The sequence below is a fragment of the Penicillium subrubescens genome (genome assembly GCF_028828155.1).
Source record: "Penicillium subrubescens strain IBT 31985 chromosome Unknown utg000003l_segment0_segment0, whole genome shotgun sequence".
Classification (NCBI taxonomy): Eukaryota; Fungi; Ascomycota; class Eurotiomycetes; order Eurotiales; family Aspergillaceae; genus Penicillium; species Penicillium subrubescens.
The window spans coordinates 313,849-339,048 of record NW_026643153.1 but is presented as its reverse complement, the minus strand read 5'-3'; the positions used below and the strand labels follow the sequence as shown (position 1 = coordinate 339,048).

The window sequence follows — 25,200 nt, the reverse complement described above, 5'->3', positions numbered from 1 at the left end:
GGGCTCAATTCAAGATACATCTCACGGGATATTGCTGATAAATTGCGATTTTTACCGCTTTGGCAGGCCTCGAGACCCTCGTTGAATTAGATCTCCCTCTTCACTATATTTACTACATATGTACATGGGAACCCGAACACCGTTTGAAGCGAGTCACAGAATCAAGGACTTGTCTGTTCTGTATGATGAATGTAACATGCTCTGAATTTTTCCACTTAAAGGCCTAGTATCATTATGGTTTCGTGTGTTGCTTTTCGTCACATAATGGAAAACTCAATAGAATCCGCGAATACTCACTTTCTACTCACAAGCACAGTAGACCAGCAAATCGACATACCACAACATTTCATTGCATGATAAAACTATAAGTTGCCTTTGTATTCACATAAAGGAAGGGGGAAACAGACATTTCCCTGACAAAAACCCGGACCAAAGCAAAACATAATATCCTATTACTTCAGTGTTGTGAAACAATTTGCCTAAATTTCCCTGGCCAGTTCTTTGCAAACCCACTGAAACACTACAACTTAGTTCCCGAGCTTCCTAGTTTGGAACAGGTCTAGCTGAAAGAATTGCAACTTCGTCACCGATAGCATGCGGGCGGTCCTTGAAATGGAGCTTTAGATGGGGGATGAGCGCCGTCTTCATCTGCTCATAATTAGGGTCTTGCTTGAACCAAAATCCAACCAAAACTTCAGCTGCTTTTTGACATCTCTCCATCATATCCTCCTCTGGAAAGGCGCAGAAAGCGTTGACTCGGAAGGTCTCAATTTTCCCAAACCCGTGTTCTGAGAATATTCTGGCGGCTGTATGCAGAAGATATCCCTGATGATCTATCCGGCTATTTTCAGCGCTCAAAGGAGCGCAAACATCATTGAGTAGGTTCACGAGCTGGTTGTCTGGCGCACCTTGGACGACCACAAGTCGCGCATTGGGGTTGGTAATGTCCGCGACCCTGGCCATTTCCCGGAGCGACTTTTCCAAGTCATCCACGTAATGCATTACCCACATAGCGACGACGGCATCAAATCTTCCGTCCGGGAAGGGGATATTTTCAGCCGATCCAACCCGTACCTCGACGTTATGTGCATGCTTCATTTGAAGGGAACTTCGCTCCGCGTTGGGTTCAATTGAATATGCGTTACCGCCACGCTCGGCGATAGCTATTGGAAGCTCTACAGACAAATGTCAACACAGTCAGAGGTGTTCTAGAAGCAAAGATGAATAGAACTCACTTCCATAACCGCTACCCACGTCCAGGACATCCTGGTTGTTCTCCAACAAGTTCAGTACGGCGTCGAACTCGTCTCGAACCAGCCTCTCCGCAAAAGGTGCCCAAGATCCTTCGCTCAGTGGATGTGGCCCACGATATGAATTCGGAAGAGGATAAGGTCCCATAAGAGCGTGATCCACAACCTTTCTGGCAATAATTAGGTAATGTTCCTGGGTTTCATCCTTGTATGGTTGCCGTTCAGTAAAGGAGAAAAATTTCTCTACTGAAATTTCAAAACCAGCCTTTTGAAACAGATTCCGCCATCCATCCTCGGTGTATACAGTCCCAATAACCTTCCTCCCCATGAATGGAAGTTCCACATGCCGAAAGACTTGTCCCGTGGAATCAGAAAGACTCTGATCCTTGACGAGGCTTGTGCTAGGGATGGTCCCCAGAATGAGAAGGCCACCAGGTCTTAGCCAGTCTGAATACTTGAACATCATGGAGTAGGTGTCAATGTGCGATAGCTGGAACATGGAGAAGACTGAAAATATCGCAGAAAACTTGGTTTTTGGCTCAAAATTCAACATGTCCTGTTTCTCGAACCGACCAGAGACTTGCCTGCTGGCTATATCCACCATTTTCTGCGAGACATCAATGCCATAGACATTGTGCCCCTCGTGGGCAACCTGGCTTGCAACCGGCTTTCCAGTGCCACATCCAACATCGAGAACGTGACTACCCGGTTTAAGCTCTGCCAAGGCAAGCTGTATAACCTCTTCGAGACCCGGATTGTTGACATAGGCATCCTCATACTTTTCGCCAATGCTATCGAAGAGATCCTCCGCAGAGATTGTCATTATGAAATGTCAACGAAGTTCGTCTGCTTCAAAGGGGAAGTTGAAATGAGCAATAGATTTGCGGAAATGAATGATCGTGGAATGACCCCTTTTATTAGCAGATTAACCGGTATTTATATATTTGACTGCTGTAACAAGCACATCAGCCAATACGATCGCATTGCAGGGATTATCTCACGAAGCAATTCCAGGCTAGCTTGGTTAGATGAGTTGGTCCTCAAGCGTTAAGATGACCCGATGCACGATTTTGTGGCTTTCGCTAGTGCAAAAGTATCTCTCCAAAACAAAGCTCCACCACATGTGATTGTAGCATCAAATTTGTGAAAAAGGGAAGACTATAGAAGTGATTCGCTAATAAACCCAGATTTAACATTTGAATTCCACGGCAAATACAAACTCCTCTGCCACACTGGTTGTTTCCACCCCATTCTTGAACAACGGGCTTTAATCATACTTTGGTTGACACTGGCTTGGACTTTGGCATGTTACAACACAGCGTGCGTATCAACCAGTATCAGGATATCTTCCAACGGATGCAATGATCCCTTGTCGCTCCACTCAATCGCCAAGTCACGCAATAGGTAGCTTCGGGCAGAAATGTCCATCTTGTTACACAGAGATCCGTGAATCAATCGTGAGAGCATTTGCATGATAGATCTGCAGGATGAACATGTGAGTCCTATGCGGGTTGAACCTTCTACAAAACCTAATCGAGCACGTACACTCTTCCAATGGTACTATTAACTCCTTACTTCTTTTTCATAGATAAATTAAGATAACGAGTCGTCTTTTCGAGTATCCTACTAAGAGGTGGGCAGTTCGGTCTGGGACGCTAGGCTTTCCATGGTGATAGGTCAAGCTGTTACTTTTGTGGGGCGAGTATACTACGCAATTAACCAGTCTTTGGACTTTTTTTATCATTACTAGCTTTTAACCATCGTTTCCCAAGTTAGCGCTGCTCTCAAACCTATTTCTGTAAGATTGTGTGCTGTCCTAGTCTCTTAATTAATGCCTCTTTTTGACCGTCATTTGCAATGGGCATGCGTCCACCAGAGTTAAAAAATAATCTTTATACGTAATTCGACTAGCTTCAAAGCATCACTGACCGACTTTGTATGAGAAGAGATCGTAGGGGTGGGATTTGCATACCCTCGGCCAGGATAATCTAGCTCGAAGAAATGAACCATATGAGTACGACATAAATATAATGCCGCCTCAGAAAAGCTAGTCAGATACAAGTCAGTAAGTCGTAAGCTACTTTGAATCCAATAGATGCGGATTGCAGTCTCGAAGTACTCATATAAAGAGAGGAGGATGAGGAAAAGCGCATATTTCATGGCGGGGCATTGTCTTAGTCCCACTGAAACGCCAAGTTCCATCTCTGCATCTCTTTACCATCCGTTATACATTCGGGACAAAAAAATATTGGATTTTTGGATATTTCCTCGACGTGGCCAGGAAGAAGCTGCTGCTCGATACCGTGATCTACACCGGAGCAATACTTTCCATCCTGTGACTCTATCGAAACATACCCCTTGCGGAAAATGACCACCGTCTATCTCCATTCCACTTAGGGGCGTAATCCCGGGAGCCTTTTAAAACGGACAGCTCATATCAACGTTGTTAGTAATTAGAGAGGTCTACCCCGTGTCTCAACGGAAGGTTTCATTAATTACAGCAGTCTATAGTTCTGAGGATACCTGACCACCTCACATTGACACTTGAAGCTCACGAGAAACGGTAGCTGTTCAAAGACAGTTCAGGAGAGGCACCTCTGTTAGCTTTTGCTCTAGCTCTTTGCGTAAGTTTGATAAGACATCTCCATCACGGGCAATAAAGAAGGTGGCCATTGCAAGCGTTATGCTCAGGATATAACTGGGGCCGAATATTATGTTGAATGACTCGGAGACAGACAATAGACGTGCGACTGCGTAACGGGACACGACTGGACTCAACCGACTTCGGGAGTGCCTCAAACAGCGGTATACAATCCTGGTCCCCATGATCGTCTGCTTTATGACATAGCAAATCATCAAGCCGATCTTGCAGATCCTAAAAAGCAAATCAGGCTTCAAATCTTCTCACGCATGAAAACTCGATGGTGTTACAAACCGCCTTTTTTTTAAATAACATTGCACTTTTTGGATTCATAATTTGTAGGTTCCATGGACTGAAATTTTTCTTAAGCCACGTAGCCAGCTCGAGTGCGCCTGCAGCCAAAGTCTTGCTAGCAGACAATCTTGGCCTATTACGATCGGGCACTGTAAACAGACATGCATATCCAACCGCTGGAAACAGAGAGCCCCGCCCCGAATCGCCCCGAAAACTTTATGGTCCACGAGGCTTGCATGCAGATCACTTCCTGAGCGGTGAAGGGCAGAATTAGAGACAGTGTTGCGATGAGCAGGCCCTAAAATTCGTTACTGGTTTGTTACACAGGTTGTGAGGAAACCAATCGCTTCAGAAAGACAGCCAGTAGATTCAAACATGAAAGCTAAATTGGCCATTCTCGTCAGCGTAGAGGGATGGACCTCACCGAGCTTCGTCTTGCTTATTCCAAAGACCTGTACCTCGAGCTGCTCGGCCTCCTTACACCGGCCTGCATCTATTGCCGACTGATTGGGATTGCCCAATACTCAAATACTCTCGAACCTCAAAATGACAGTTTTCACTAGTCCTTAATACACATAAAGCAAGAAGGATCTCCCTTGAGGTATATGTGCGTTGTGAGGTAAATTTAGCAAGTTACCTTATGGATAGATAATAGGCGCAATCCTATCACAAGTCGAACGATAAACACGGATAATGACCAACAATGAGTGGCTGGATATTTGGCGCTTCCTGGCCATGACATTAGTGTACAACATTTGACACTCCCTGTGAGGTCACCTCGCCGTGTCTGTATCATGCAGCTCCAAATACGAAAATTTGACCTATTATACCTTGGCTAGAAGTATAGGCCATTCTGCCAATAGAGATTAATAGCCTTTTATTGAAAAAAAAAAAAAAAACCTAGGACAAATCCCCACTATAAGCGTAGTCCCGTCCTACACATTATTCGCCATAGGCGGTTGAGACCGTGAAGCCGCATAGATTTAGAGATCCTTGTTACTCGTCTTGTTAAAATTCTGTGTCATCTTGGCAGGTCCATTCTCAAGTACAGATCGAGCACTTGAAACACAGGTCATTTTGCCCTGATTTTTGGCACAGTGCATGACATGAATCCGTTGGACAGGACAAGAGAACTAAGGCGGTGACGGACAAGAAGCATTTTCATAATCTCAAGTTGTCCCTTGCATCTCTATAAAGGGGTCGATGGATGGTTACCCCATATTTTTCTTTTATGTGTATTCGTCCTGGACACTTTTCTTTCATTTTTGATTTAACAGTTGTGGCCCGTGGGCAGACTGGTTCAATGTCACCGATCGATAGTGACGGATTATCCGTCACTTACGCCTCTGGTCGGACTGGGCACCCGGACCTAAGATTAATTCACTTCAACGATGTCTATCATATTCAGTATGCGCATCGTCTCGCCGTTGGTGCTGTCTAACGAAATCATTTAGACCCGGTCCTGTAGAGCCGATTGGCGGGATTGCTCGCTTCCAATCGGTTGTCAATTACTATCGATCCCATCCACAATTCTCCAACCAGTCCGACGTTCTGACACTCTTTTCGGGTGATGCTTTCAGCCCGAGTGCTGAAAGTTCAATTTCCAAAGGCGAACATATGGTGCCGATTCTGAACGCCATTGGTACTGCTGTAGCGTGCGTGGGTGTGAGTCTGTCAACTCGTAACTGACGATTTTGCACACTCCTAATGTTTCTAGAATCATGACCTTGATTTTGGCGCTGCCCGATTCAAGTACCTGGCTAGCCAATGTAGCTTTCCTTGGCTTCTAGCAAACATCGTCAGTCCAGCTCCGGGGGGCGATAGCCTAATCTCAGGATTTCAGAAGAGCTGTGTCTTGACAGCGTCAAACGGGCTCAAGATTGGCGTGCTAGGCCTCGGTGAGGAGGAATGGTATGCTCGCTCTCATGTGGCTGTTGTTTTATCTTTGTTTCTAATTTATGTCTCAGGATTCGCACGATCGATGATTTCGGGCCAGATTTGATCTGTGAAGCACCGTCAAGAACAGTCAAAAGGCTTGCCAAAGAGCTACGAGAACAAGGTGCAGAGCTCGTTGTTGCTCTAACGCATCAACGCGAACATAATGACTTCGAACTAGCGAACAATCTTCCCTCTAACCTTGTCGATATCATTCTTGGCGGCCACGATCACCTCTATGCGCATACATTAATTAATGGAATCCATATCCTACGGTCGGGAAGCGACTTCAAACAGTTCAGTTACATTGAAGGATTCCGAGACAGAGACACTATTTCAGGATGGCATTTCAACATTTTACGGAGAGATATTGTTAGCTCAATTCCTGAAGATCCTGATACACTACAAATAGCTGCCAGACTCACTTCTGGTCTCGACCTTGGCTTTGATAAGCCGATATTGTTTACATCTAATCCTCTTGATGGCCGTTTCTCGACCGTGCGACAGCGTGAGTCGAGCCTAGGAAATTTCATTTGCGACTTGCTGCGCTTCTACTATGACACTGATTGTGCCCTCTTGTCTGGTGGGACAATCCGCGGTGACCAAATATACCCGCCAGGGGTGGTGAAGCTGAGAGACATGCTGAGTTGTTTTCCGTTCCCAGACCCAGTGACAGTATTACGCATTCGTGGCCACGCCTTACTTGCGGCTTTGGAGAATGGTGTAAGTCAATTACCTGTACTTGAAGGTCGTTTTTGCCAGGTATCGAACGTCTGCTACGGTGTCAGGCTGGGGGGACCGCCAGGTTCGAGAATCACGTTTCTGCGAGTCGGAGGCAACCCTATTGAATCAGAGCGTACTTACACTGTCGCTACCGCTGGGTATATGTCGCGAGGGAAGGATGGGTTCTCTTCTCTACATATTGACCGCCCTGACGTGGAAGAACTTGTGGGGGAAGATAGTGGTGCACAAATTGTTAAAATCTTGCGAGCTTATTCCCTAGGTTTGAAAGTACTCGGAGCCTGGAATTGTCGATACGATAAAACTGAAGGTGGTTTGCCAGAGCCGCCTTTTCCCAATACGTCTCCAGAAAGCGACAAGGCGAATAACCTTGGAAAGACGACTGGCTTGCAGATCCATCCTAAACGAGAGGGCTCCAACCCCGATGATGACCCTCTTGTCCCAAATTCATGTATACATGCCATCACCAGTGTGTCTTTTGGATCGCCATCGTTTGTTGATCACCAGTATTGCTTATTTATTGCCCGGCGAGCGGTGCGAAGATGGATGCGAAACATAGGCTTCAGGACTCAGACCTTGAGAGCCATACAATACGACGCAGATTCACCACCAGACTGGATGCCAACAATTTCTCCTCAATTGGAAGGAAGGATCCTTGTGGAATAGTTGAACGATGTATTCCGGGCAGGCTCCTCAGTGTCGAGGTTTCAGCAGTCTTTAATACTGCGGAGGCCGTTTTGAATTAGGTCACGTGACTGGTAGCTTTAGTCTGAAACTCGGAATTAGACCTCGCCAAACGTGGGTTTGGGTTGGGTTTTCAATTTCTTTACCCGCCCACGGGTAACCCATCGCGGGTTTTGGCTTTATAAACCCGCCTGTTGAGTTATAAGTGACGCTTCAATGTTTGTATAGTTGATAGGAATTGATTGTGTGTTCTGAGTACAAACAAGCTGGTAGCCAGGTAGACATATATACATGCACGTGCTCACGTTCCCGTGACTACATCAGTGACCGTGATATTCAACACTCCCACTCGCTGATTTCCTTCGTCATAAAGGATGTCAGCGACACTTCATCACGGTTGCTAAGCCCCATTAAAACCCCCCAAAAACCCGTGGTAAAAAGGAGGGAAAGGGTGCCTGCATGTTGCGTTTTGGTTTGGTTTGAAAGCTGGTGCGTCATAAGAGTATCACTCAATGCCGAGACCCTTTCGAAACCATTCAAATCTGTTTCGGGCAAGGGGCTTCGTCAAACCATCAGCAATCTGTTCCATTGTTGGGACATATCTCAGTTCTACTGTCCCAGAGTCTTGAACTTCTCCTTGCCACTTTCGTTGGATTTCCATATGTTTGTACGCGAATGGTATTGAGGGTTCGAGGCCAGCGCAATGGCTCCCTGATTGTCGCCGCAAATGATTGTTGCGCATTTTCCTTGGCTCATGTTCAGTTCGTGAAGGAGTCTCCTCAACCATATAGCTTCCTTAACTGCTTGTGTCTAGCCAATGAATTCTGCTTCGCAGGTTAATAGGGCGACAGTGCTCTGCCGTTTCGACTGCCAGCTAATCGCTCCACTTCCGATGTTGAACAGGTATCCGGCCGTCGACCGTCTCGTTTAGCGACAGCCAGCCCAATCTAAATCTATGAAACCACGAAGCATCTAGAGCGGGCCTTTGTATATAAGGCTGAGAAATCTGGTGCCTTTGAGATACCGAAGAATACGTTGGCCGAGCTTCACGTGTTGTAGACCAGGGTTTGCCAAATGTCTGCTTGCCGCTAAGACGGCAAATGTAATATCACCCCTAGTTCCAAGCATGATATACATCAGCGATCCGATTATGCGCTGATACTTATTCTTCAGGCTTAAGGGGCAGACGTATTCGGGCCCGTTTTCTGGCAGAGGTGAAGTGTCTACAGGCGTGCTGACGGGTGCATAGTCTAATATACCAAATTGCTGGAGGACCTTATGCACGTAAGCCTCTCGGCTGAGAAAGAGGATTCTATTCTGCCGGTCCCTCCGGATAGCCATACCGAGATAGTAGCTGCATAGTCCTAGGTCTGTTATATAAAAGCGATTTTTAAGGCTTCGTTTGATCTTTTTTATCTCTGTAATACTTAGCCCGACGATTAAGAGGTCATCAACATATACAGCAATATACATACTACTCCGAACAAAGATGCTGAGATCAGCGTTGATAGGCTTAAAGCTAAGGCCCCGAAGGAAGTTAGTAAGAGTCTGATACCAGATACGAGATACTTGTGTTAGGCCGTAGAGTGCTTTGCGGAGCTTACAGACCTTAGATATACCATCCGTAGAGTAGTAGGGCTGTTCGACATAGATCTCGTGGTCGACCTCGCCGTATAAGAACGCTGTTTTGACATCTATCTGCTCGATCTCGAGATCAAGGGCTGCTACAATTGCGAATAGAGCCTTGTAGCTTATCGGTTTGACCACCGAGGCGAAAGTTTCGTCATAATCGACACCCTCCTCTTGAGTGAAACCTCTAACCACCTATCTACACTTGTAGCAGACGATCTCTCCGCGAGCTCCTCTTTTCAGTTTAAAGATCCACTTCCTGCTTAGGACTCGGCGATCGTTAGGCAAGTCAACGAGTTCCCAAGTTTTGTTTTGCTTAAGCGATTGTATTTCTTCGGTCATTCCCTTTTCCCATTCGAGCCATCGTGGATTATTCTTAGCCTAACGAAGGGACTTTGGTTCAAAGGGTTCAGTCTCTTCCGCAGCTACAGCCAAGAAAGTTAGAATCACATTCTCGTTAGGGACATTCATCAATACAAGTTCTTCTTCATTATAATCAGATATATCCTAGGAGATTTGTGTTTCTCGGAGTTTGAGTTCAGGGTAACGTTTAAGTATACCTTATAGCACGATATGTTCTGCACTACCCTCTCGAAGCTTAGAATAATTCAGCTAATCTTATAGAATTCACCCCTGTTAAGCATCGCCTTATTGCTGGTCACCGCCGAGTAGTGAGTCAATCTTCGGGACAGAATCCTCCAAAGAAGATAATAAGGACCCGAAGATATCGTCACTCAGTGTTAGTAAAAAGGTCCTTTCTCCTTGTCCAGTAGCAGTAGGCTACGAGTTATTATTACTCGGCTGAGGTATATACTCTTGCACTTTGTCGTCCGATAATCTAGGCTGTATTTGCCCTTACGGCGCCAGGGAGGCTTAGCGTCCTAAGGCTAGCACGGATACATATCGCACATTTGCCGACGGTTGGTTTACTAGTCCCACCGTCTCACTCCCCCTTAAGGCAGCAGCCGTTGCCCCAGGTAAGCGCTGCTAATCGGCTCCTATATCTTCTATAGTCTGTGTAGAGGGTGTATTGAGGACTTTATAAAATTCTGCGTTTAGTGTACTAATAATCCTGCCGTCTTCTAGTAGGATACGGTAGTTCGTATTTCCTTCGTATCCCAGTAGCAGACATCGCCTTATTCTTAGTCCTGCCAACTTCTTTCTTTGTCTAGGTGGAATAAGGTACTCGCCCTTAGATCCAATGACTCTCAGCCGCGATAGGTCAGGCTTGTCACTATACCAAGCTTAGTACAGAGTCATGTTACGTTTAGATAATAGTGATCGATTCGAGAGGAAGGCCGCCGTCCGCGCAATCTCCGGCTAGAACTTCGGCGGTAGTTTTGTATGCGCGAGCGTTAGTCCGACTCGATCGTAGATTGTCCTATAGGCTCTTTCTGCTACTCTATTCTCTTGGTGCTGATCGACACCTGTGACTTCGGTATGGATTGCCCTTGAGAAGAGGATAAACTCCATTTCTTCTCCTACCTGCTTAGGGATTCGGTCAAGACGAATTTGTCTGCATTTGCGCTCGGGGCGCTTATTGTGATCGAGAAAATACCGTAAAGACTCAACAACGAATTCTTGGCGCTGTGGTATAGGGATAATCTCAACCTATCTAGTGAAGTCGTCGACAATAGTCATCCAGTAGCAGCTACCATTAAGGCCCTCCTCAAATGGCCCTGCAACATCGATATAGAGGAGTTCTATAGCATATTTGGATCTTGTGCTCACTTCTAAACGACGATAGGGGGCTTCGGTCATTCGTCCCTGGAGGCATAGGTTACATAGTTAGCGTGGTGCAACGTCCTGAATGCCATAGGCTTGTCTTTTGAGTCGTTGAATGTTTGCATCGCTTATGTAGGCAAGCCTGTTGTGCTAAAGCGCCGATTGCGGTCTGAAGTGGTAAACCGGGAAAGCGGGTTTCGACCACAGGTCGAGTGCGTAAACTCCATAATATTAGCTTACAGTGAACAGGTTCCCCCTATCTAACTTATTCCGAATCTTTGCGCCATTGCTTAATAAGTCAATATTTGCCCCTCGATTAAGAAGTTGCAACACAGATATAAGGTTTGCATAGGCGGTCGGGACGAACAAGACGTCATCTAGAACCAGCCACTTCTTTTTGCCTCGTACATTGCACAGGATGTTTGCCACTCCTATGCCGGAAGGGGCCGTAGAGGTATCGACGCTCCTTAGTGGTGGGCCATCGTATTTGTCCATCTTAACGAATCTCGAAGCGTTGTTGCAGACGTGCTGGGCATCCACTATCCACGATCCAGGCGTCACGGATTGAGAGAGCTTTCGTGACCATCAGACTAGGAATATGATTTAAGGTCGCAAAGTTCCCTTCGACTTCCGTTCCGAACGCTTCATTAATGTCTTGTCTCGAGACTTGTGTCGCCATAAAGGTAGGTCTTTTGGGGTTCCTCGGCCCCTCAGAGTCGTCGTCTTCATTGTCTGTACTAGCACGCTTCTTAGGTAGCTTACTGGAGTTGGCGTTTGCACCGCTAGACCTTGTCCTGCGAGCCTTTTTCCGTTTTTCTGGGTTCCTCAGATCGGGATTCTTCTCGAAGCATTCAGGCTCTGTATGATAGGGCCTTCGACAGAAAACACAGAACGGGACATTATTTATCTCTATTCGGCATGTTTGTCCGTCTGAGGACGGTATGATCTTTTTGTTGTCCCCAAAGCTTCGGCTCAGCGTAAGGGCAGGAAGCGCATTTGTGTCTACAGGGTTATTACCTAGCTGTCCTTTTCGATGCTCTTCCTCGATGGCCTTGTTCTCATTGTAGTCGAATGTAGGAGCGGTTTTGGTGATATTTCCTGTCAACCCGAATAGGTCGGCGCTCTTATCACAACATGCAGCATGCAGAGTGACATCTACCTGCATGCATAAGATAACACTCAAGTATGTCTGCCCAACACAAATATATTACAATTGGGCATCCCGGATTTGTAACATCCGAGGATCCCCGTTATCGTGTAAGCTCATGGGTATTTCAACCCCCATGAGCACCCTCATTTCATGTTAATCAATCAATCATTCAATCACTCAATTCAATATCAATCTCCCCTTTTTGATTCCGTTGCCCTGATTGGCCCATTTCCAAGTACTCCGTAGCTGTCACATTGTTGATATTTCCCTCTTCATCTCTATCATTGACAATATCCATTTATCTGAAAACATAGTCGCGGAAGCTCTCATATTCCGGACCTAGAGCATACAAGAAAAAGAAGGTTCGTTCGATTTCAGACGTAACACAAGCGGGGTCAAGCAGGAGTTTTTCCGCATAGATCTTCCTAATCTCGGCCCCGAGGGCTTATACACTCCCACACTTTGCTCGGGTAAGAGACATATACCTTCGCTGAAGATTGACATATGTCCCTGAGCCCTCTGGTTTAGAGTTTTCTTTGACCGCCTTGATCAGGGGTTAGACTCGAGTCCTTTCGAAGGCGTTTATCCGCTGAGCCGCATTGTAGGTCAGCTTTGCCGCAATCATTAACGAATAGAATGTCTGGCGGTGGGACCAATACTGTGCCTGATCCTCTTCCATAGGTAGGATCGGTCCATCTTTAGCCACTAGAGATATACGAAGAAACTCCTTGACCTTTTAGTTCCACTGAGCCCAGTCGTTGGCATTATCGAGAATTGGTATAGCATTGTAGAACGAGTTCAAGCCTATTTGTTCGAATTTATTCGAATCCATCATGGTGAGGGGACTCTTCGGTACTAAAGAATTCAGCGCGCGAAGAGTCACTCGAGCGGATCGAAAGGGCAGAAGGCGTGTTGCTGAATAATTCGGGAGATCTTAGCTCGAGACCAAAAAGTTCCAGGCTGGACGCCTTGCTTAGTTGACTGGAATAAACGGATTAGGAACACTCTGACGACCTTAGACTAGGTGTATACGACGGAGGAACGTAATCGCTGTCTGGTAGCTCGTAGGGCTTGAGATAGTAGCTATACGATTCGAAGAAGTGAGGAAAGCGGATGCGATCAACCGTATATCGTGATTTTTGCTCTGCAAAGGTTATAGGTCGGTTTGGTCGGAAATTGACGGGTAGAGTTGTTATTGGTTGCGGTCAGCAGTGCAGCGCTATTTGGTGAGTTGAGATGACTCGGCCCCTGTTCCGGATTGGGGAGTGCGGGTTGAGCTTGACGTAGAGAGTTGTGCTCTGTAGTGTGGTGGCAATCAGCAATCACAGAGGCAACAGCGAGCGCCCGACGTGTTCGCTCTTCTGGAGGTAAATTTCTATACGCTCCTCCGACCGAGTGTCGGGAGAGTGATGGGAAATTCGTCTTCTGTATTTGCGTATAGCGCCAATAGCGGATGTTTCGAAGATAGCACACCAGGCTGAGCTCTTCGTCAATCCAGTTGTGCCCCTTCTGTGATCCGTGTTTTCTTCTTATAAGGTTGGACAAAAACTTTGTACTGTTTCAAGGATATTGGGGGTTTGAGAAGGAACATCTAGGGTAACGGTGTGCTAAAGAAAGCAGGTTATTGCCTGTGTATCTAGTGATGTGATGTGTGTGCGGCGGTGTAGCCGGGCGTTGTTTGTTGTGCAACATGACCGTAGGGTATCATTGGTCTGACAATCATCTGTGGCGGTGTGATGGCTGTCGCTCATTGCCTCACAGTGGTGTATCCTACGATTGGTCTGATGGATGTCGGTAGCGGTGTATGGTTGTTTGGGAGATTTGTGCGATGATTACGCACAGTTCATTTTCCTCGTGGAGATGAACGATGTGTTTCCTCTGCTGAAGTTTGAAGCAAGCTGTTCCAGTTTGGTCAATAGATGAAGCGATCACTTGACGGGAAAACTTAGTAGGAGGAATTTTCCAGTTTGATATGCGCAGTTTCGGGCTCATAACCTGTTGAGTTATAAGTGACGCTTCAATGATTGCATAGCATATGGGAGTTGATTGTGTTGTTCTTAGGTACAGAGTGGCTGATAGACAGCTAGACATATATACATGTACGTGCTCCTGTCCCCGTGACTATCTCAGTAACCGGAATATTCAACAGTTTTCGCGGGCGGGTTTGGGCGGTGGGCGGGTTTTGGCGAGGCCTATTATAGATCAATAGGGTCATGTGACCAAATCCACCTCGGGCGGTCAGGAAAAGCGGTCAACTTTATTATGGATTTTATGCATTGGCGAATGGCGTCTATACACCGCCGTAGGTCGTATGCAGAGCTAGTCCGATCAAGGGTAGCCAATAGCGATTGCGGTCCCCCTGTTTTCCATGCGTGGCATAATGAGCTTTGAGGTTATCGCGACGCGAAATGAAGGGTCACCTTGACCCCTTATATATAATGCTTCCAGGGCTTGGCTTTTATCAAAAGTAGCCCTTTCAAGTATGAGAAATAGTGTGCAAATGAGCGGGAAATTATAAGTCTGATTAAGTGCTTGTTGAGGGTTGTTCATTCCACATTCAACGCTTTGTCGGTGCGAAGGAGGGAAAGGCAACGTTTCGGCACCGTTTAATTTCCAGTATTTTGTAGTAAAAATTGACGTAAACAGGTTGGAAGCGCGACAAGCTCTCAATTCAGAGCGACCATATTCACAACATGATTAGGAACCTCATCGAAAGCGGCTGAATAGAAACGGTAAAACCCAACGGCGAGACAAGACATTGACACAGGATACACTAGTAAAATTCAGATATACAATTGCAGCATCATCTACCCATCCGTCTCCGTGCATCTCCGCTGTTGAGATGTGGGATAGAATCTAGGAGGAGCGAGAGCATATGCCAGCAAAATAGAGTAATCTTGAAGATATCTAACTAAGATAAAGCCTGAGTGGAAGCGTGCTTTACACGCTTCCCAACTGTCCACTTTGCCATATAAGGCTTAGTGCGTTTAGGGAGGATGACAAGATAGCCATCAAAGCCTCAGCGGCATTGAAGACTGCTGAAACTCAGTAATCCGCCCCGTCACCCCCTCTCGGCCTGAATGCGGCGATCAACGATGCGTTGAATAGTATGAAGATTATAGGGGACAGTGGTGAGCCTTGAGGAATCACGGTGGGCGTGGGAAAAATGCCAGAGAGGAAGCCAGGCAGTTTGATACGTGAGATTCTTCCTGTAAGGAAGGATCGAATCCACGACACGAACCAGCCTAGGCGCAGCCGTTTAATCTCGAAGAGTAATCGTTGGTGCAACACATTGTCGTACGTGTTGAATAGCAAAGGAAGCCTTGGTTATTCTTCTTGAGGGAATTCATGAGGCAATATATACAACATGAAGTCCAAGTTGATTTCCAATCAACGTGGTCTTCGTATTGATAGGGCAGGAATTATTTCCGATGTTGCGGCTTCATTCCTGAGCAGCAACAGCCTCACTTCACAACAGTCTGCCCTTGCTTGACCAAGAAGCAGCATCGTCACTTTCTAGTTAATCCCCCACGCGCGGTGCACGCGATCAAGGATAAGCTGCATAACGTGATCCACGGAGATCCCTTCCTGCGGCCAAGATGTGTCTTCGGCAGTATTCCATATTCTTCAACCGCTCAGGCTACAGGCTATCCGTGCAGCAACGATGGACTCAAGAATCTTACCGAGGGTGTTCAATAAGGCGACTGGTCAGTAGGATTCCGGCATGCGGAAGTCTCGGACCTCCCTTGCGTAGCGTGACAGTGATTGACGTCTGCAAATGGCGAGTATTGCAACCTGTTCGCTGCACGCGTGGAAGATTAAGGTGACGATGTCAACGAAGTCATCGTTAGCCACTAGTATATTCCACACGCGGTTCACCGTTCAGAAATGAATCAACGCCAGGGGGCTTGTCAGGGGGCGCTCGTTTGATCGCATCAAGGACTTCCAGCCGTGTAATTGGCAGGCATTCGATTTGATTCGGGGGTCAAGGAAGCCGCCGTTTCAATGTCCGAGAGATCGACCTCAGGTGGTAGCAGAAAGAAGACCTATCGAAGCAATTCCGCTTTCTCACGATCAGTTTCCGCTAGCTCACCATTCGGCTTCTTCAGCGATGGAATATTGCTGCTTCCCGTGGCCTGATCGCGAGTTCTGGCCCATTTTGACACTTTCCAGAGATCCTTGGGACCTCGGTCCACCGTGTCTTTGACCCACTGGTGAAAGCTTTTTCTCAGCGTCTTGGTAACCACTCTGCCTTTCTTGTTCCGCGTGGCCTTAGAGATCTGCCGGTCTTCCTTCTCCTGCGTGTGTTTATGTTCACTATACAAAAATGAGGAAGAACAGCGGCCGCACTAGGGCCTGCAGCTACGCACAGGACAGAGGAACAGAGAGAGAGAGGAAAGGCAATCTGGCATTCTTGGGGCAAAAACCTCTGGACAACAATCTATCTGGAAAGAAGCTCTCTCTTACGGCCAACCGGCCAGAAGAGAGAGAAATCTCTAGAAACAACAGAAACATTCTGATGCAACGGAATCCTACGGTCGGAAACCTGCGAGAAGCACAGGAAAACAGCAAACAAACATCTGCAAGCACCTGCACGCAAGAGAAAACACTCATCTGCAAGCAGGAATAAACGGCGGTGGAAAGAAGCATCTGCATCGGAGACATCTGCAAGAGATAGATACATCCGCAAGAGCGGGAATCCGCACATCTTCTGCAGAAACAAAACTCAGCCGCAAAGCGATCTCCATCAAAAAACATATAGACGGGTGCGTATTCGATGCGAGTAGACAGGTGCTGCATGGCGATCTCAACATAAGCAAATAATCCACCACCCACGATCCAGGTAAATCGCCATAATCCGCCTAACCTACTTGATCCTCACCACCTTGAAACGATTTGAGCATTCCTTTAGCAGCATGCTCACCAAGGGCATCGAGGGTGCCCATTCCCATCATTTCGAGCACGCTGATATCGAACTGGAAAGTCGCTTTCCACCACTGCCTCACATCAATGGCCACAAGGGAATCCATTCCCAGATCGGACAACGAGCACGAGGTCTGTAGGTCTTCTTCTGGCTTCAGCAAGAAGCTGAACACCTTCTTTCCAATTTCGACGGCGAGAAGATGAGCGGAGTCAGGCTGGCGCAGTAAAGCGGGGTCACTCTTGGCGGCGGTGATGAAGGCTTTCAGGCTGTCGGTGGATGCGGAGTCTGACATGGTGCTGGTCTCTCCACTATTGTGGAACACCGCCATGCGGACGTCCTTCTTCCAGAGAGAGCGGTGTCCCTGATTGCTTCGGAGCAAGCTGGAGCGGATCCCAAGGCAGAAGTTGCCTGAGCTAGTGGGTCGCGACTTGCTCGACGTCGGTGTTATGGCTGCTTCAATCGCCTCAAGAAGCTCGCGCTCCGAGATTGTACCAACGGAGCCACCAGCCTTGAGTTTTTGCCTAACCGACTCGTTCTCAGTGAGGTAGCCGACTTCCTCAACGGCACCGATCTCGACGGCGCAGGCCGGCAGTCCCAGACCCATGCGGTACTGGGAGAAGGCGTCCAGGAAAGCGTTGGCACCAGCATAGTTTGCTTGACCGGGTTGTCCAATGATGCCAGACATGGAACTGAAAAGAACGAAAAAGTCAAGACCCGCGTTGGCGGACACGGAAGCACAGTGGAGATTCCACGTTCCTTTGACCTTTGGATCAACAGCCGTGTTCCACTCCTCCAACGTCATCTGGGGGAAGCTCTGATCACAAAGTACCATGGACATCTGCAAGATACCCTTGAGCCGGCCTTGAGCCTGTGTGACAGCCTTGGTCACATCGGCAAGGTTGGAAACACTACCTTGAACAAAATTGGCGCGGCATCCCATACTGGAAAGCTCTTCGGCAAACTCCTGGTGTTTCTTATTTGCACCCGCGCTTCGCGAAAGGTAGATTAGGTGGCAGGCTCCGCGCTCCACCATCCACGTTGAAACAGAACGACCCAAGCCTCCAAGGCCACCGACCAGCAGGTATGCGCCCGAGCTATCGAAGCGGGTTGGGTTCTTTCGCTGCTGAATATTCCCTCCCATATTGACCTGTCCAGCAGCATTGCGCATTGACACGACGATCTTGCCCAGGTGGACGCCTTGCTGCATAAACCGGAAAGCGTCGATGATAACATCAGAGTTGAAGACCTTTATGGGTCGAATCGGATGGATATGGCGCTCCTTGAGTAAGTCGACAATGTTCTTGAGCAGCCTTCATGATATGTTAGTCATTGACCGCCATATATTCAGTAGTAACATCCGTCATACTTACCCCTTTGCAATGGTCGGCCTCATGGAGCAAATCTGATCCAAGTCAACGCAGCAGTAGTTACGGTTGGCTAAGAAGGGCTTCATGTCAAGCTTTCCAGAGCCTATCAAGTCCCGCTTGCCTATCTCAACCATTTTGCCGAATACTGCAATGCACTTCCATGTAGCGTGCAGCAACTCACCAGACAGTGAGTTCAAAGCCAAATCAACGCCTTTGCCGCCTGTCTCTCGCAAGATATTTTCCACAAAGGAGGTGTCACGAGAGTTGAAAATCTTGTTTCGAGGTAGTCCGAAAGTGTCCATGAGGTACTTGACCTTCTCCTCGTTACTGACAGTTACATATATCTCGGCACCGATCATCTGAGCAAGCTGGACGGTAGCAATGCCGACACCACCACAAGCACTGTGAATGAGAATAGACTAAAGAAGGTGTCAAAGGGTGCTTCCAAAGTGCAGGGAGTAAAGGGAAAACATACCTGTCCCTTCTGCAAATTTCCGATGTTAAAGATGGAGTATATCGATGTAGCAAAAACGCAGGGCATGGTGGCCGCGTCCTCGAAACTCAACCCACCTGGAATCTTCTCGCAAAGATTTTCCGAGACAATCACTCGCGTTGCAAATGTGCACTGTCCGATAAGCATAACGCGGTTGCCGGGCTGGAGGTCCTTGACGTTGGGACCGGTGCGACGGACAATGCCGGCAGCTTCGAGGCCGAACCCACTCTCCGAGGCTTCAACGATGCCCATGGCAGACAAAACATCCTAGGAGTTAGTGTCAGTAGTTTGTACTGTCTCTTCCAGTGGGACCTTGACCTACTCTGAAATTCAAGCCGGTAGCATATGTTTCGACTTCAACATCGTCACCATCAAGTGCTTTGATCTCCTCGCAAGCCCAGTGCAAAGCGTTCAGATGACCGGGTTTACTAGTGCGAAGAGCAACGGTGTCATCTGAATTAGATGTCAGGAGCCTCTCCTGCAGCGGGAAGGGATGAAAACGTCCAACGTGAACAGTATTGTTGACAATGGCGTATTCGAACTCGGGCTTGAGAATATCATCCTCCTGACGACGTTGGAACTTTGCAAACACGTCAATGATCTTCTCTACGGACGAACCAACGTCATCAACCTCGCAGGTAGCGAAATCAACTAGCATCTCAGAGCGAATGGTTCTGGCGATACCGTTAATCATGCCGAAACGTGGGTCCTGGCATCGGACCTGCGAGAGCGCAGTCACCCAGAGAATACCACATTCTTTCAAGCTTTCCACCAAAGACTTGAAAGAGTCAAAGCGCTGGTCATCCATGTTTTCAAAAAACGGACATTCATAGTCAAGCATAGCAATCACATCTTGACTGATTGGCAAGGGCATATCCTGTAGCCCGCAACAGTAAACGGCATATCCACGGCTCTCTAGGCCCTGAACTATAGGGCTCGCGCACTTCGACTCGGAGAGACTTAGGAGCGTGACGCATTTTTTGGGGACATTCTGAATCGCTGGTCTGGCCACAATCATCGCATACAGCTGATGTGGCTCCGGTGAATCACGAACTGCCGCATCGGGAATGCGGAACCCAGCAGCCTTCAACTCTTTCGCCCACCGTTCGATACTGACGTATGGCTCGTCCAACCGGCCGTCAGCATCACCGTACCACCAATCGGGTAGAGTTCCAAAGATGTAGTTGACCGATTTGGAAGTCGAACTCAGTTCTTGGAGCAAGAGCCAGCCGTTGGGGTCGAGCAGCTGCCGGATATTGCTTAAACTCTCATTCAGAGACCTGGTGGCGTGGATGACATTGGCCGCCAAGATGAGATCGTACTTACGGCCACTGAAACCCTGCTCGGAGGGATCCTTGCTGATATCAAGAGTAGCGTATTCAATATTTGGGTACGTGCTGAGGCGCTCCTTGGCAGCAACGAAGAAACCAGAAGAAATATCAGTGAAGGTATACTTCGAGTATAGGGTCTTGTCACTAGGCGTCAAGAATTTCAAAATTTTGGCGGTGGATCCACCTGTTCCGGCACCAATCTCGAGGACACGTAGATTTGGCTTGCTGTGAGTGAGGTGCTTGAAGAACTGCGACGTATCGCACTGATCCATGGACTCATAGAGGTTGGCCAATGTATCGTCTGAAAGGAGGAGATCCAGCGCCTCCACGTCACCAGTGAAGATCTTTTTAGCATTGTTAAAGATTTTCTGAATAGCTATGGCAGCATGGACGCCCAAAGTTTGTGACAGCTCGGAGCCAATGTGCTTCACTCGCTGCTCAATGGTCGCGTTGTCAAGAGTGTCCAGACTTTGGAAATCAACAGACTTGAGATGGCCATCAATCCACGATCGGTACTTGTGCATGTGATTAATTGGAGTATCCACATCTGCAATAACACGCCTTGTGTGAATCATGCATAGGTGAGACAACTCTGTTAAGAGGGGCATGTGGTCGCTGCGGTCAATCAGTGGTTTGATAAAAGTTTTGACATCCAGAAAATAGATATCGGGACCCCATTCTATGCGCGCAGTGGCGTCGCTGGATTTGCCGGAATCCTGGCCATCCAGGACGGAGAGTCTGATTCCAGAGCTGCGCAAGACAAGCTTGCCATCGTCGGCAACACACTGTCCACTACCGAATATGGAGCCGTTTGGGGTGTAAGATGCGGAGGCTCGGACTTGGACATCCTCATTGCAGCGGTATATGCACATTTCTTCAATACTGGTAGGGACCATCATCTTGGTTGCGGAATCTGCATAGCCCTTGGATGCCGCAACACAAAGGAGCTGCAATGAGGCATCAATAACCGTCGGGTGCAGATGATAGTCCTTGCCATCAGTCTCTTTTGCGACAAGTTCCGATGTCGCAATCTGTGTTGTAGTGTCGGACCGGATATTATCAAGACGTTGGAATGTGGACCCGAAGTTGAGACCAGACCTAGCCATGGACTCGTAGCAACGACGGGTATCAACCTTCCGTACTAGGGGAGAATGCTTCTCCGCTTGTCCAAATTTCTCGCTATGAGATCTTGCCTCGCCGGAGCAATGCTTGGTCCAAATCGTTCCGTTGTGGGACGCGATGGTAAATTCCCACCAGTCACTATCGAGGGAGTCCGTCAAGCGATGGTGACGCAGTGTAGTCATGATCTCGACTGGCTGGCCTTCATTCAAGACGAGGGCAGTGCTGACAACGATGTTACGAAGCTTGAACGCCTCATTGACTCCAGTGACCTGTCGCACAGCCTCGCCAATCATTCCAGCATAACCAGCAAAAGGGAAGACGATGTCGGTACCGACCCTATGGTCCTTAATCCATGGTGCGTTGTTCAAGTGGAAGAGATTTCGGAAAAGAACGTCAAACTCGAGACTCTCCGGGACTCGAACACCCAAAAGATCGTGGTACTTGTGCTCACGTTGTCGCCACTCCTTGCTCAGCCTAGACTCGTACCAGAACTTCGTCGAGTGGTCCCATGGGTATCTGGGCAGGTCTGGCAGGATCGAGCCCTTGGGAGTGACCTTACCCAGGTTGAGCGTGGCGTTGAGAACGTATAGTTGACCAATCGCTGCCAAGAATGATGCCTCGTCGTTCTGGTTGCGGATAAGCGCAGAGACATAAGGAGAAGAGTTAGAAAGCTTGGTCTGGATTTGCCGTAGAGGACCCGCAAGAGCTGAATGAGGGCCCACTTCGAGGAAAACCATATTCTTCGCAATATCGTGCTGGAGGATGGATGAGACGGCCGAGCGGAAGAGAACCGGGGACTCTAGGTTCTTTTGCCAGTATTTAGAGTCGAGTATCGAGTCTTTGCTGAGCAGCTTGCCCTCGACACTGCTGAAGAACAACTTGGTTGGGGTCTTGGCAGACACTTCATGTTCGATTAAGGCATGGTACTTGTCGCCTATCTCAGCCATGTGGTGAGAATGGTACGCCTTGTCGACCTGCAGCTGTCTTGCTATAACATCAGGGCGGTCCTCTTTGATCTGGTCAACGACAAGTTCAACCGCCTCGGTATCACCGGCGAGAGTGACGCTCTTAGGCGAGTTATCGCAAGCAACAATTACTCCAGGTTGCAGATATCCCTGAACATCGTCGGATCCCATGCCGATAGCCGCCATGACTCCAGACTTGGTTTGCAGCTTGGCGACCTGGCCACGGTAAAACGCAATCGTGATCGCCTCATTGGCCGTGATAGCGCCTGCAGCATACGCAGCAGCCACTTCGCCGCTGGAGTGTCCCACAACAGCAGTAGGCCGAATTCCAACTGAAGCGAAAGTGTCGACCAGAGCAACTTGAATTGCCGTGCATAGAGGCTGAGAGAGCTCAGCCGAGCTGAGTCTACTAGTCTTGATCGTCTTTAGTAGCTCGTCTTCAATATTCCATATCGGAACGTGCGTGAGCGTCCGCAGATGTGCGTCGAGAGATTGGATGGTCTTCTTGAACACGGGAAAGGCACAGCTGTGGATCATACACTGACCCATTTGTGGCCATTGAGCGCCCTGACCAGTGAATACCATAACTATGTTCGGTGCCGGACCAGATTTCATGGGCGCCGAAGTCGGGGCAGGATGAAATAGTCCTTGCACGGCGAATGCCCGATAAGGCAAGTGTTCTCTTCCGTTGGCCAAGGTGAACGCTAGGTCACTAACTCTGTCTGGGTTCTTCTCAATATAGGTGTTATATTGAGTGATCATTCTTGTAAGTGACTTGTGGTTGTTGGCTGAGTAGACAAGCAGTTGCGGCGATACGGTAGGTCGCTTGGGAACGGGAGAGATGCCGAAGCTTTGAGCAGAATCGAGGATAACGTGCGCGTTGGTACCTCCAATACCAAAGGAATTCACACTAATACGCTCCCTCCGAGACTCAGGCCAAGTCATTGGCTCTGTGGGAACAGAGAGCCCGCAGCTATCCCACGGGATTTCGGGGTTTGGCTTGTTGAATTTGATGTTTGGAGGAATGACACGATTTTCCAGGGCTAGTACTGACTTGATCAGCGAGGTGAGGCCCGAAGCTCCTTCAGAATGACCAAGATTAGGCTTGACGGATCCTATTTGGACGCCACCAGAGGGGCCGAAAACACGGCCGACTGCCCTTGCTTCAATGGGATCTCCGACCGATGTTCCTGTCCCATGACACTCGACGAAGGCGGTCTCAGAGTAGTCCGTAATACCCGCCAGCATGTAAGCGCGCCTGATCATTGCCTCTTGAGCAATGTCATTAGGAACTTGGATACCACTCGCAGTACCCTTTCCGTCGCTGTTTGAGGCCGTTGCTCTGATGACGGCCCGGACTGGGTTACCATCGCGGATGGCGTCGGCCAAGGGTTTGATAAAAATAGCGGAAATTGCCTCTCCTCGAGCATAGCCATTGGCATCAGCAGAGAAGCTCTTACAAGAGCCATCAGGCGCAAGAACGCCTTGTTCCGTCATGGCAGTGGTCATGCCTGGCCCCATTATCAAGTTGGCGCCGCCGACAATTGCACCCTCACAGTCACCCCTAGAGACTGCCAGACATGCTTCATGGAGTGCGACAAGGGCTGCAGAGCAGCCAGTACGGACAGTCATGCTTTTTGTTTCATATCAGCAGATGGCACGGCTTAGAGAGAAAAGAGAGAGAGAGAGAGAGAGAAAAAAAAAAACTATTGACTAACCTCGGCCCCGTCAGGTCCATCTCATATGAGACGCGGTTGGGCAGCATGAAGTCTCCAGATCCGCTCACACGGTACAAGCCATACTGCTGGTTCTCTTTGGCAAACATCTCAGCCCAGTCTTCGCCAAAACTGCCCATGTAACAGCCGATCTGTCGTCCTTTCCAGTCTGTTTCGCCAGCGTCTTCCATGCACTCCCTAGCTACTTCCAGCATTTGCCGTTGATGCGGGTCCATTCGCTCAACTTCTGATCTCCCCATAGTGAAGAACGACGTGTCCACGGTAGCGAGATCGATGCTTTCATCAAGAAAGTATCCATACTCAGTATTGACGCTGCCGGGTTTCGACGCCTCAGAGTAGTATGCGGAAGCATTATATCTGGATTTTGGGACTGGGCCACGGGCATCGCCCTTGGCAACCAAGAAGTCCCATAATTGCTGTGGTGAGTGCAGGCCTCCAGGGAGACGTACTGACATGCCACATATGGCGATAGGTTCCGGAGAAGCAACTATCGGCACATGAGTTCGATTGACCGGAGCTTCTTTGCCATGTCTCCCGGGATGCGAACCATTCAACAATGTGCAATTTGCGTGGTCATGGCCATTCGGGTATCCATTTGTGCCCTTATGGATGTCAGAATAGTTCACATTCGAGACATATTCGATTGAGCCTTTGGCATCCGTGGTCGACAGGGCCATTGTATTGGTTCTGCAGCGTGGACGTATATCGGAAATCAGAAGGTTTTCGCGTATAGTGTACAATTAGGACAGGAGGTCACAAACAACGGGTTATGAACTACAGAGCCTTTTCGAGCTGTGACACAAGCATTCCCACAAATTTCTAGAGATCTCAATCGCTACATTCCCTACGACAGAATTATGAGTCCCATTTTTGGTCTGGTCGTGGCCCTTGTAGGGCTGGATAACAGACATCCGGCTGACAAGGCCAGTAAGGAAAACCCGTTGCCGTTCAAGTGGCCATATTCTTTGCTTTCTTCCTTTTTTGTGCTTTTTGCTTTGGTCGATTTGAGCATAGCTGTTCCCACTAGTATTGGGGATGCCATAGTGGAACCAAATGGATTGAACTTGATGGTATTTCTGAAAGAGAACTAGAGCGCCGTTGAAGGCGTCTTCAGTGGTTTCGGTGTGTTACAACGCTGGTATGTACACATACCATACCCAATAGTGCGAAAATGCGACCTTGTGGAACCTCATGTTTCTGGTGGTAAAACACC

General features: G+C 48.2%; 3 protein-coding genes across 3 annotated transcripts; 1 reads left to right on the top strand and 2 right to left on the bottom strand.

The window, feature by feature from the left end:
• Positions 1–543: 543 nt before the first annotated feature.
• On the bottom strand, positions 544–2,073 carry N7473_004284 (uncharacterized protein; the record flags this gene model as incomplete). The annotated part of the gene is made up of 2 exons (XM_057150224.1): positions 544–1,175; positions 1,236–2,073. 2 exons carry the CDS (start codon positions 2,071–2,073, stop codon positions 544–546), a joined length of 1,470 nt encoding a protein of 489 aa, XP_057010334.1.
• A 3,415-nt stretch (positions 2,074–5,488) lies between these two features.
• Positions 5,489–7,329, top strand: N7473_004283 (bifunctional metallophosphatase/5'-nucleotidase; the record flags this gene model as incomplete). Its single annotated transcript, XM_057150223.1, has 5 exons — positions 5,489–5,592; positions 5,640–5,850; positions 5,903–6,096; positions 6,153–6,843; positions 6,883–7,329. Coding segments are annotated over 5 exons (1,647 nt in total), but the record flags the coding sequence as incomplete, so codon positions are not given.
• Positions 7,330–16,911: 9,582 nt separating this feature from the next.
• N7473_004282 (reducing polyketide synthase sphB) lies at positions 16,912–24,664 on the bottom strand (the record flags this gene model as incomplete). The annotated part of the gene is made up of 5 exons (XM_057150222.1): positions 16,912–18,283; positions 18,344–18,759; positions 18,816–19,100; positions 19,156–23,884; positions 23,970–24,664. The coding sequence occupies 5 exons, from the start codon at positions 24,662–24,664 to the stop codon at positions 16,912–16,914; spliced, it is 7,497 nt and encodes a 2,498-aa protein (XP_057010332.1).
• Between the last annotated feature and the right edge of the window lie 536 nt (positions 24,665–25,200).